General features: G+C 47.7%; 1 protein-coding gene across 1 annotated transcript in view; it reads left to right on the top strand.

Annotated features, from left to right (window-relative positions):
* Positions 1-2674: 2674 nt before the first annotated feature.
* The window catches only part of LRRTM4 (leucine rich repeat transmembrane neuronal 4), a gene marked incomplete at its 5' end in the record, with an annotated part of 156050 nt that continues 145587 nt past the window's right edge, over positions 2675-13137 (top strand). The window contains 2 exons of the mRNA XM_084273895.1: positions 2675-2720; positions 2866-4412. Of these exons, the coding sequence (XP_084130021.1) occupies positions 2675-2720; positions 2866-4412 (1593 nt within the window). The remainder of the gene's footprint in view (positions 2721-2865; positions 4413-13137) is intronic.

Below are 13137 nucleotides of genomic sequence, written 5' to 3'. Positions count from 1 at the left end.
GCATAGCAATGACAGGCTGGCTTGTTGGAGCCTTTAATGCGCGATGTGTTTTCTCCAGTGGAGGGCACTCCGTGTATCCAAACTAGAACATTAGCACCAACAAGCTCCAAAGCATCCTCACTCTCTGGAAAGCCTTCCGAATCAGACACGAGCTGCCTCTCTCAGCACAGCTACAAAACACTTTCAAGCTGAGCAGCTCGATGGAGGAACCTGTCCTGCGGAGCTGGTAGCCCGGGCTGGGAGCGGGAGGCCGGCCTGCGCCAGGACCCGGGAGCTGGGGATGGATGGCTGTGCCTGGCAATGGCAAAAGGCAGCAGCAGCACGATGAGAGACGCTAGGTACCGGCAAAGGCTTTCATTCCTCCCAAAGAAGTTGCTTTACCTTCGTGGGCTGCTATAGCTTTTACTTGCTGATTGCCACTTAACGCTGATGGTTCTCTGATGACTTACACAACGGCTCTCGGAGCTTAGAGTCCCTCCCTACCCCCCCACACACTCCCCCCCCACCCTCCCCCCCCATCCTTCGTCCTGTCTTCCCCACCCCCAACCCCTTCCCTATCCTTTCCCTTCCTCATCCCCAAAATTCTTGCTTGTCCTCTCTAGGGAACTTTGTGGGGGTTACTGGCATGCAGGCTGGATGGCGGCGATGTGAGTGGCAGCCCTGCTCTGACATGAAGATTCTGATGGTTTAAGGCAAAGAGACCGGTTGTTGAAAGAGAGAGAGAGAGAGGGGCAAAGGGAAAGCAGAAAAGGGAAGAGAGAGAAGAAAACAGCTGGAGAAAGGAAAAGGAGGACGCTTATTGATGACAAAAGGATGGGTAAGTGAACTTTTCTTGTTTGTTTGTTACCCAGCTGCAGCTGTATGGTTTATTTTCAGTTGGATTATTAGCTGTTCAGGAGGGGGAACAGCCGAACCAGCAGCAGTGCATTCCTCTGCCAGGTGACTCACTGCTCTTGCTATTGTATTTTTAGATCGTATATTCCCCCTTCACACACACACACCTTTCCTCCTGCAGTGGTTTTACATGTAATTAATCTGTAAATGCATGATGCTGTGAGTTAAGGACTGTGGAGAGCACCTTCGCCGCCCGAGCATCCCACCCACACACCTGCAGACGTAGAGATAAGTACATGTATGCATGAGGCATGCTCCCACAGCGTTTCTTCTGCCTTTACATTCATATTCCATGAGGCTGTAGGGGTATTATTCAGGCTGTCAGAAAGGACTGTTAACACTTTGCAGTATGTGGGAAGCAAATGGGGGGTGAGGGGGGGTGATTTTGTTGTATAGGTGGTTTTGGAAAGGCTTGTTTGGGCTTGAAAAGATACCCCTAATATTGCTGCTGGCTTTCCAGCAGTCATTTGCCAGTCTTATTTTTTCAAGTGTGACAGGTTTATTCCCCTCCTTCCCCCCCGCTCCCAGTCCCCGAGTCTCTAACAGGCAGAACATATTTCTAGCTGGCTGCTGCTGGCACATAGACAGTAGCAAAAGCTGAGGATTTAAATTAAAAATCTCACCATTAAAGGGAAAGGCAGAGGCACATAGTGAGGGGCGTTTCAGATTGGGAATTATTTTGCAGATTGCTCCTTGGATCGTAATTGGATTAAAGAGCTGCAGCACAGGGTTGGTTTTGCATCTGTGGCAAATAATAAAGTAATTCTTTATCAAGGAGATAGCAGCCCTTAAAATATTTCCTGTTGGAAGAACGCATTGTAATTCCTAGCCAGATTGCAACTCTGGACAGGGGCACCAGTCCCAAAATGATGCCAGGCGAAGGGGAGCGTGCGGATGTACGTTGGGTTTGCTACCAACCCCTCCACCCCCTTTCAGAACTACTCAGAGAATGTGGGAAATGTGTCCCCATGGAAAAGCATTGCCACTGGGGGATAAAACTGACGTCTCAGATGCAAAACCCCTTCAAATCAGCAGAGCTCTGGCAGAGAGAGGGCAGGTTAAATGGAAATAAACCCTGCTCAACTTCCTGAGGCGTGTTTATATGTCAGCATTTGCCCCTGTATTGTCACAGAGGATAGAACCTACATGCAGGATGCTTAAGTAGTCACAGCTACATGTAGGCAACTTTAAACTGAGTCACAGGCTTAATGAATATTAAAGAAATGCATCTCCTGCCGTTGTCTTGGTGTTGGGATCCCACAGAAGCGTTCTGTGGATGCTCTGCTCTCCCTATGGCTGAACTTGCTGCTCTGCATCTATTCATGGGGTTTTAGATATGTACAAATAATGAGTCAACATATGCTTAAAATCAAATCACTCGCTGCAAAAATAAAGCTTTTTACTTACTGTTTAATTTTACAATAAATGCGGATTTTAAAGGTGGATCCAACTTTCTAAGTAGATTTCCCAGATTTTGCCATAATTTGTGGGGGAATTGGACTTGCAGTTGCTTCTGTTAAGGGACACGTTTAGCAGGACGTAAATACCAGCAGCTTTGGCTCATTTCCTTTCCAGCACTGAGGAGCATTCAGCAGAATGACTTGACAAATATGTTTATTGTTAAAACCTCAGCATCTAGTGATAAGGGTATACCGGCTACACTGAGAGATGATGTACAGGAAAAGAGTGAGTAGAGAAGAGGCTCTTGGCCCTTCTAAGGGATCATAAATCACACATAAGTAATTGAATAACAAGAGTGGTGCTGGTGCTGGTAGGAGAGATGGCAAGCCAGAAACTCAAAGGGGCAGGCATTTACATAACAAAAAGTGCGAGACAGGAGGCAAACAGGTTGTCTTCCAAATCCTCTGCCTCGCTAATGCTTTATTAGAAACCCCATTGACGTGGGTAATCTGCTGGCGATTTATTGTAATGGCTTTACAATGCGCGTTTGTTTTCTTTTTAATATTGTAGGTTTCCATTTAATTAAGCAGCTGAGAGGCATGAGCGTGGTGTTAGTGCTACTTCCTATGGTGCTGTTCGTTGTGCTTGCGGGGGCTCAGCGAGCTTGCCCCAAGAACTGCAGATGCGATGGCAAGATTGTGTACTGCGAGTCTCACGCGTTCAGAGACATCCCTCAGAACATCTCTGGCGGGTCGCAAGGCTTATCCTTACGCTACAACAGCATCCAGAAGCTGAAATCGAATCAGTTCGCGGGCCTGAACCAGCTCATCTGGCTTTATCTTGACCATAATTACATCAGCTCCGTGGATGAGGATGCGTTTCAGGGCATCCGCAGGCTGAAGGAATTAATTCTGAGCTCCAACAAAATCACCCATCTGCACAACAAAACCTTCCACCCGGTCCCCAACCTCCGCAACCTGGACCTGTCTTACAACAAGCTGCAGGTGTTGCAGGCAGAGCAGTTCAAGGGCCTCCGCAAACTCTTGATCCTGCACTTGCGCTCCAACTCCCTGAAAACCGTTCCCATCCGCGTGTTCCAGGACTGCAGAAACCTCGACTTCCTGGATCTGGGCTACAACCGCCTGCGGAGCTTATCCCGTAATGCCTTCGCTGGCCTTTTGAAGCTGACAGAGCTCCACTTGGAGCACAACCAGTTTTCTAAGATCAATTTTGCTCACTTCCCACGCCTCTTCAACCTGCGCTCCATTTATTTGCAGTGGAATAGGATCCGGTCGATCAGCCAAGGGTTAACGTGGACTTGGAGCTCCTTGCACAATTTGGATTTATCAGGAAATGACATTACAGGGATAGAGCCTGGGACCTTCCAGTGCCTCCCCAACCTGCAAAAGCTCAACCTGGATTCCAACAAGCTCACCAACATCTCTCAGGAGACCATCAATACATGGATCTCACTCATCTCCATCACTCTGTCTGGAAATATGTGGGAATGTACTCGAAGCATTTGCCCTCTGTTTACTTGGCTAAAGAATTTCAAGGGAAATAAAGAAAGCACTATGATATGTGCAGGCCCTAAACACATCCAGGGTGAAAAGGTGAGCGATGCTGTGGAAACATACAACATCTGTGCAGAAATCCAGGTGGTGGTTACTGAAAGGTCCTACCAGGCACCCAAAACCCCCCCGAGACCTGTCTTCATCCCTAAACCCACCGTTTCCAAACTGGAAAGCAACCAGCCAACGTCTGTTCTGCCGAGCCCCTCTGCAGAGCTCCCCACGCCCGGGGTGGAACCAGAGTACGAGCACGTTTCCTTTCACAAAATCATCGCTGGCAGCGTGGCCCTCTTCCTGTCCGTGGCCATGATCTTGTTGGTTATCTACGTGTCGTGGAAGCGCTACCCAGCCAGCATGAAACAGCTCCAGCAGCACTCCCTCATGAAGAGGCGCAGGAAAAAGGCCCGAGAGTCTGAAAGGCAAATGAACTCCCCTTTACAGGAGTATTACGTGGACTACAAGCCAACAAACTCTGAGACCATGGATGTATCGGTTAATGGATCTGGACCCTGCACGTATACCATCTCTGGCTCCAGGGAATGCGAGGTATGAACCATGATCCTCCTAAAACCATTTCAGCAGCTGGGAAGGAGAGGTAAATGTTTGAAGCTCTTGAGGGGTCTCTAAACGCTAGAGAGATTGATGAGATTGTTTTTTCTTGGGGGGTTGCTCAGTATGAGGGGGTATGTCATTAAATCACAGTTGGGGGGGGGAGGGATGGATGGTGATTATTTTGAATAATCCAGATGTATTCAAAAAAGTAGATGAAGTTGAAGCAAACAGCTGTGATAGAGGCATCTGGAGTGTTATTCTGTATTTTCACCCATTTTATTAGCAGTGGTTACAAGACAGTCACATTTTTGATGTATTGGTAGAAACAGGGGAGTGTACAAATCTTTTCTGTTCTAAAAATACAGCTGGAAATGTCTCTACTCCAACCCCCACCTCTAATCTTGAGGGGTTGATGGCTTATTTGAAAGAATGCCAAAGGTTTTCTGCATTTTCTGTCTCGTTCATGACTGAACCAGGGGACACCAGGACTGCAGCACAACCTTAAGAGTTGGGCGCTCACTGTTGTCCTGGTGAAGCAGGAACATACCTGCTGCCTCACTAGCACGTATGCAAGTGTCTGGGTTGGGAGAGGGGGTTCTTGGGGTGTTTAATTTCATTTTAGTGGTCGGTGAGGGCTTAGCTCGAGACACGACTCTGCTGGAGTTATTAATAGTTTCATGTGCTTAAGGCCACGCCACGGTTTTGACTCAGCAACATGGGGAATACAAATAGGAAAAGCTCTCATCTCTGCTTGTGTCTGGTGTTCAGCTTTGGCAAAAAACACTGTATTTTTTCACTGCTGTGTTGTCAACAACTGTATTAGTGTGTATGGAAGGGTTTCCTTGGGATGCCAGTGCTTGTTTTATACCTGGGAAGGAGGATTTGTGCAATTACATTTCCATACTTGTTACTTAATCCTGCACGTGCTGTGGTATTAGGGGACCGGGACTGATTTTGCATCCTTGGCTGTTGACATCCTACCTGGGTTGTGCTTACAGTACCTGTTGGAATGTATTCATATACATTTATGCAAATTGGGTTTGACTGTGGTACATTTGGACCAGGCAGGTGGTGTGAAGGCAGCCTCAAAGAGGAGCAGTGTTGAGCAGGCTGCGGTTCCAGGGTCCTGATTTTTTTAGAAGTGGATGTTTTAACTTTCTGACAATGGGGCATCTCTGAGAAGTTTCCTATTTCTATGGTTTGGGGTTGCTTTCTGTGGAGTGGGGTTTTCAAACCCAAAAAGCTGCCTGTCATACCCTTGTCATTCATTCCCACCAGCATCATGCAAACAAAGGTCTGGGGGTTTGGTGTTTATTCCTGTTTAGTGCACACAGAAAGTAAGTGATGCTAACAGAGTTATTTTGACTTTTCACTGGCTGTCACAAGGAACGTTAATTTGACCTGAAAGGCTGTCTCCTTTTCATGCTCAAGTTTAACACCGCTGAAGTTTCATTAGCTTGAATCAAATGCAGTTTAATTTACACCAAGGTGATATGGAAGACAGCTGAATCTGCACACCATAACTGAACGTCCATGTAATGAAACCAGAATCTGTAACGATCATGATCATAGTGCACAGCAGACAAGGGGATTGTTGGTGATGTTTGGGAGGCTGACATCCAGTTTGGGTTATGGCAGGTAAATAAGAAGTTGAAGAGGCCTACAAGGTCTAGTAGCTGAAGGCCAAGGTGGCATGATTTCTTCAAGTTGATGTTGGTTTTAAGACACAAGGAGACCCCAGTCTGCCTGGTTTCCAGGTGCTATCACAGAACAGAACAGTTTTATTCACCACTCTGTCCAGGTTGGGTTAAGCTGGTGCTCAACCTTGCAGAACTCAAGGGGTTTATCCTGCTGTCGGTGGGATTCTTTGTTATGGTGTAAATCAGTGAGACCTCCTGATAGTGCTGTCCTAGGCTGTGGGAAGTCCACTCTGTGTCTGCCTGGTGGTCCTTAGTGCAGGAGACTGCAGGAGACAGAGAGCAGCGCATCACTGAAGGCACATGTCTCAACCATAAGCCCCCACTGAAATACTATCTTCAGCTTGGATTTAACATCCTTCGTCTCCATAGCTACAAGGTTCCACTTGTAAAGGGAGAGATACACACTGTACAGTACTTAAAAAAGATAAGGGAAGAAAATGCTTGTGGTGTCTTTAGCAGCAGGAAGGGTTCGTGTTTGTGAGAAGGGAAAGAAAAGGGGACATCTCGTTACCTGCTAATTGTCCTGATGTACATACCTGTGGGGAAACTATGGCTTGGTACAGGTGTGAGACATGGCTCAGGCCCATCCTGTCCCTCTAATGTCTCCTCACCCTGCTCAGGCTTCTCCCAAACAAGGAGCTCTTAGAGGGGAGAAGAGTCTGGTTATGGAGCTGCAGCCCTGCCGAGTTCAGTGCTTGCAGCTTCATTGATTGCACTTGTTTCAGTACCGTTTGAGGTGACCATCAGCTTCCACGTGCCTGGCCAGTCCCACACACACCTGTGAGGAGCTGTGATGTCCCAAAACTGTGACTTTCAGTGAATAATGAGTGGCCTGGTTCCATTTTGACCCGGGAAAGATGCCTGAACGTGCTCTGTTGCTGGTAGTGGGGTGATATGAATGGTTTCTGAGTGTGACCTGAGGTCCTGTGAGCGCCTGTTCCCTTCGCAGGGACAATTCTGGTGTTAGAAGAACCCAGCTCAGCTCATCCACAAACCACTTGTTTTCCATGGCAGAACTGGCCTCAGAACATGATGCTTTGGTTCTGATGCAGGTCCTTATTTCCACAGCATCCACACACGTGGGCAGGACAGTGTTTGTGTGGCTGTGGGCCTGGGCGTGTTTCTAGCTGTACGAAAGCAACGCGGGTGAGGGAGCTGCCCTGTCCTGGGCCTGGCCCCGTGGGTAGGGGACTTGAGGCACGCTTTGTACAGCTGTCCTTTCAAGTCCCTGCTTTGGGATTCATTTCTTGCTCTGCAGAAAGAGAAGCCAAAGCCGGGCTTGCTGTAAACCGGAGCAGCTCTCTTGGCATCGGCGGGGTTATGATCACTGACACCTGGCCTACAGTGTTCTCTGTAGTCTGTTGGCACAGGCCTGGATGCCTGTGCTCTTGGCTCTTGCCAGCCAGTTAGCAGGCTGCTGCTATCTCGTTTTGGTATTTGCTCTGTGCATGTGCATCTTATTCCCTCTCTCTTTCATATTTATTTGTACATTTGTTGAAGGTCTGGGAGCCATAAAAAGCAATTTCATAAACCAAGCTATAACATTATGTATTTCCTATGTATCACACACAAAATATGTGTACATAGCACACTGTGAAGGTATATGGGGAGCAGGAACATTGCTACACAAACGGTTCCTCCTTTCCCCTGGAAGGTTATTCAGCTTCCTTCTCAGGCTGGCAGCTCCGAGGCAACCAACCAACCAAGTGAGCATCTTTCCTGTGTTAACTGAGCAGGGTTGATGTGCAGCCCTTTGAGAGACGATTGACACACGCCCTCTGAGGTTACTTTTTACACTTTCACTCCTCAATGTCTAACCATACCCCGGCGCCTGACAAACCAACCCACCTGTTCCATCCAAGTACACGTCTGCTGAGAACCTCTCCTGGCTTTCCCCGCCGCAGTGAAAAGCAGGGCACTTGTCACTTGGATTCATACATGTGAAACCAGTCACACACAATTATGTTCACTTGGAATTCTGCTCCCTCCCTTCTTGCCAGTGGGAAGAAAAAGATTGATAAAGGGATGCAGCATATGCAGGCTTGGTGGGCTGCTGTGCACCTCCTCCTTCTGAGGCTAATTTGAAGGGAAATGTTGACACGCCACTGTTGTGTGTTACTTATTTATTAAGCACCATTACTGTGGTGGTTTGGAACAAGATGTAAGATGGAAAAAAGAAAATAGTCTCCATGGCCCAGATGCTATCCAGTGCTGGGTTTCTGTCTGCAAGAGTGTTCATGGATCTCTAGCCCGACTTGATAAGGGTTTCCCAGGGGCAAAGCATGAGCTTAGGGGGTGTTGTGACATCACAGAAGAAATCACTCTGTGATTTGGCAGAATTTTTCTCTTTTTTTGGTTTTTAAGAGCAGTGATGGCATCTCCTTTGGCCATCAGCCTTGCTGTTTTATAAGGAAGGCTTAGCAAGCACTTCAGGGTAGAGGTGCAAGTTCCTCATAGCTTGGGGGAATGCAAAGAGAAGGGGATCCCACAGGGAGGGGTTACAAAGAGAAGGACATGGGAGGTGGTGGGTGGGGAGAATGGGAAGCAGTAACAGCAAGTTTTCCTGGGCTCAGAATGTGTAACATGTGAGATATCCCCAGGGTATTGCCAGACTGACTGGCCATGTGTCCAGGCAGCCAGCTGTGCAGTGGCAGCAACTGAGGCACAGGTTGTAAACTGGAGAAGGGAGCTGCAGAAGGGTGCTGAGGGCCTCTGAAAGTCTTACTTGGCCCTTCTTCAGGGGCCCGGGTGGGAGATCAGCTTGTCTGAAGTGTTGTCTGGCTCTGAGGTAATGCAGATGATGAGTAGCAAAGGAAGAAGCTGAACCCACATCTTCCAGATGTGCACTGAGGCTCTGGAGCTCTCCTAACCACACTCCCAGCGTACCTTTGCTTCGCTCGGGCTCATCCAGGGGCTGGCAGCATTCTCATGGCCTTGCTTTCTCCTGACCCTCATTTTGCCACTTTCTAGAAACTTCAAGGTCTGTGTGAGGCACAGTGAGGACTGCTCAAACACAGAGGATGCTGCATCCTGAAAGCTTTGTACAAGAGAAGCAAGTACGTGTATTCCTGTCATAATGATTGCTCAGCCCTCTGAAGGATTCCTCTGTGCTGGAATTGTGGCAGATGCAGTTTGCCCTCTCCATCTCTCTCTTTCCTTTCTCTCACCCCTTCCTCTGCTCGTGCTCAAACTCTGTGATGTGCTGCCAGTATTTTAAGGAGGAGGAAAAAAAAAGAATCGATTTTAGTCCATTATGTAGCTCATGCCAGGAGGGAGAACGCTAACAGGAATAGGGAAGAAGTCTGAACCTATTCATTTGTGGTTTGCTGCTTTTCTTTCTTTTAAACACACACCAAAAAATATAAGAAACACACACCCCCCCTCTAAAAGGGGCAAACAATCTTCTTAGTAAGGATCCTGCTGCTGGCAGCGTTCCTCAAACTCCCCTCCAGAATAATAGAGCTGACCTGATTCTTGATGGCAAGACTGTTACCTGAACTACACAGGCTGCTGGAGCACAGGGCTCCTGCTCAGTGCTGGGAAGAGCTGGAGCTGCAGCTGGGCTGCTTCACTCTGCTTCTTGACAGTGATGCTGCTGGACACACCGTCACGTGGTGGACAGACTGCCCCTGGGAGGAGAGACCCAAGCGTTTCAAAGCCCTTGGGGCTGCAGTTGGGGTCTCAGCTGTGCAGGCGTGTTGCTCCCATCGGGACGGGCTGCCTGGCTCGCTCAGGGGATGCCACTGGCACACCCCTGGCACAGCCTGTGTTCTGAGCTCCCTTCTGCCATCCACGGTGTAAACCTTCTGACATGAAAAATTCCTGTGTGGTTGGTGTTTACAGCACCACTAACATCTTGGTATCTGGTCATTTCCAGCCAGGTATTTTAGGACTCAACACAGATGGGCTGCAGCAGTAAACACTTTTGACACTAATCAGCTTTTATCACATCTGCCTCTTGTGCAGCCAAATAAGCTGAGATGGCTTGTAGATCTCTCCATCTACACACAGAAAATAGACTGGATCAATTCTGAGGGATTTCCTGGGAGTTGTTGTTTGTGTCTGGTCCTCACTGTGAAATTCCAGGGTTGTTAGTACACACTGAAGGGATGGTGTAAGCGGGTGTTGCCTATGGGGAATATTGGGTCCTTGGGTTGGTTTTGTCTTTGCCTTTTCAAGTCACAAGGAAATAGAGAGCTCTTCCTGGTAGATATATCGTCATGTTGTTGTCATGGGGGAATTGTTCCTCCTGCAAGGATGGGGATGGCAAGCCAGGCCACCAAATGCTGGCTGTCACTCATCTCTCACCACCTGGGGTATGTTCCATCTACAGCAGAATCTCCACTGCTGTTTCTTTGTTCAAGTGTGGATTGATACACACAGGCCATTTTAAAAATATTTTTGTAGTCCCTTGGATAGGTTTAAATATAATCAGGTAGAATGGAAGGGGTGGTGGCTGCTGGCAAGCTGGAGAGCCTTGCCTGAAAGCTCTGTGGTCCAGGGCTGTGTGTCTGTCAGCTGGTAACTTCCTACAGAAAAACATGGGACTTGTGAGGATGCTCCAGCTTCTCTTTGCTTCTGTGTGTTGGGTGTCTGCAGAGCAATGGCTTTCTCTGCATCCTACTTTGTATGTGAAGTTCTCAAAACTCATGGGATAAGTAACATTATCCTCTATTTCCTGTGTCATGTATATCACAATCTTACACAACAGCCCTTTGCTATGAAGGTTCCTTTCTCTTTTCCTGTTCTCAGCATCACTGAGCTATTTGGTTTCCTCTGAGATACCCACAGTGAGAAGGAAAATGGTGTTTCTGGCTTCAGCCTATGGGGAACCTGGCATGATGAGTTGGTTAATGATCAGAGGTGGACCACTGATGCCACGTGCTTCCCTGGGCATGTGTTTTGTTTATGTGAAGACCTAAATGCAGAAGCCTGACCTTATTCTTGATCTTTATACTGATCTTGATCCTGAATTTTGCATTTCTGAAGTTCTTTTGTCATATAAAAGTACTTGGTGTTTTCTGTCTGAACATTTCAATTGCACAGCACAAGTGTTGCACCAGGAGAAAAATTATCGGGTTGTTAAGTCACTTGGCATGGGATGTATTGTGGGAACGTGGCGTGTCCTTCATCACACCAGGCAGAGCACAGTGATTATGTGGTGTACAAAGATCTTTTAAACACTGAGCGCTGGGTGTGTGCACAGTGCTCCCAGCCACACACCAGTATAAATACACCTTGTAGGAACAGCAATCTCGAGCTCCCAGTTGGGACAGACAAAGGGAGAACCCATGTTAAAGCAGGAGGGTCAGGGTTATTTTCTGTTTGTCCTTGGATGGCTTTTCCTCTGCTTGTGCTTTGATCCGGCCAAGAAGCAGGCAGTAGGCAGTGGAAGAAGGAGAGCTCAGTGCAGTGGTGGTATTTTTACTGTGACCACTTGGGTTTGGGTGGCAGCTGACAACTCCCATGGTTAATGGGAGGAAGGATTCTGTGCCTGGGGGAGCAGGACACAGCAGGGAACCTAAACAAGTGGGGTGTAGAAAGAGGAGTTGGAGACATGGAGAGCGATGTACTTGCAAGGGATGAGTTGACCAGTGAGTACTGCCGTCTGGGTTTGAGGAACTTTGCCAATATTCTCTTCACTGGGTGGCTCCAGCTCTGTCCTGTGCAGTGGAAAGGCCACCCCATGCCCTGTGATTGCCCCTGGGCAGCAGGCCAAGGAAAGACCTGCCTGGCACCGAGCACAGGTCTCAAGTTCTCCACGGGAAGGTCACTCTCTCTCTGTGCCTTGCTCTCTTGTACACCCTAACTCATTTTTTTCCAGACTTTTCCACTGCATAGAGTGTCTTTGATGAATAGACTTGAGTTGTGTGTTTTCACTCGTTTTCAAACTCAGTTCTCATTAAAAACCAGCTTCTCCGTCTGTGTGATGGCCTCTGAAACCCCAGATGATTCTTCACTGCTCTCATCTTTCACTAACACATCCATTTGGATTATCTTTGTGCCGTGATGGATGCTTTAAAAGGAACCAACAAGGCCATCAAATTCTTGCCCTGGTTCAACTAGCATTTGTTAATGTTCTAAATCATCTTGGGCCTGAAATGTGCTGCTACTTAAATTTAGAACGATGTGATTGCCTGAAGCCTCTCCATGTGTTAATTAAATCATCATAATTGTGGTTTCTTGAGACTGACAGGTTATAAATAGTTATTCTTTCCCCCCTCCTGCAGTAATTTGGTATGAATGACAGGCAAAACAGCTATTGTTTAAACTGTACATCTGACACCATCCTTCCCGCTCAGACTCCATTTCTCTGCTATTATTTGATTGTCCTGAAATAATCGGCAGTGTTGTTGTGAAAGGCTGGTTAATGACCATGCACTTCTCACATCATGTGAAGATGAGAGAGAGGATTTTTCTGGGTCATCGTTACCCATTTAACTCGACAGAAGGTGTGTTAAGGAGCAGGGCAGGGCAGATGCTGGGTGTCTGTGTGTGTGCACACACGTCAGGACACACACAAGTCCTAAGATGAGTATGTTTCAGTAATAGTTCTATTTCCCTCTGTAATGCCATGTCTCATCCAGGATGCTGTGGAGCCTCCATCACCATACCATCACTTTCCTCTTGCTCCCTGGGGGTAGGCTGTCACCACAAAGGTGTACAGTCGCTGTGCGGTGACTGGCAAAGGGCAGAGCAGTTTATCAGATTGCAGGTTGTTTGAGAACAAGCTGATTACAGCCCTTTGCAGTAGTAGTACTGAGAAGGAAACAAGGCTACAAGTGCCCAAGTTGACCAGCAGTTGGAACGAAGCTCTTTACTCGATTGTTGATCTTCCCAAGCTCAGAGCAGCTCTGTCCTGTGTATGTGAGAAGGAGGAAGGAGGGATGTTAGTGGGATGTCCTCAGGCTTGCATTATGCCTATTCCCATTAGGCAATTATGCATTGCTCCTGTTTAATGCAGGTCTGCACGCTGTTTACAGCTCTAATTTGTGGAAGAACCTAAGGCTACATCTCAG

This window comes from Gallinula chloropus (genome assembly GCF_964237585.1).
Source record: "Gallinula chloropus genome assembly, chromosome: 21".
Taxonomy (NCBI): domain Eukaryota; kingdom Metazoa; phylum Chordata; class Aves; order Gruiformes; family Rallidae; genus Gallinula; species Gallinula chloropus.
The sequence above is the reverse complement of the archived record's forward strand: the minus strand, read 5'-3'. Positions and strand labels throughout refer to the sequence as shown.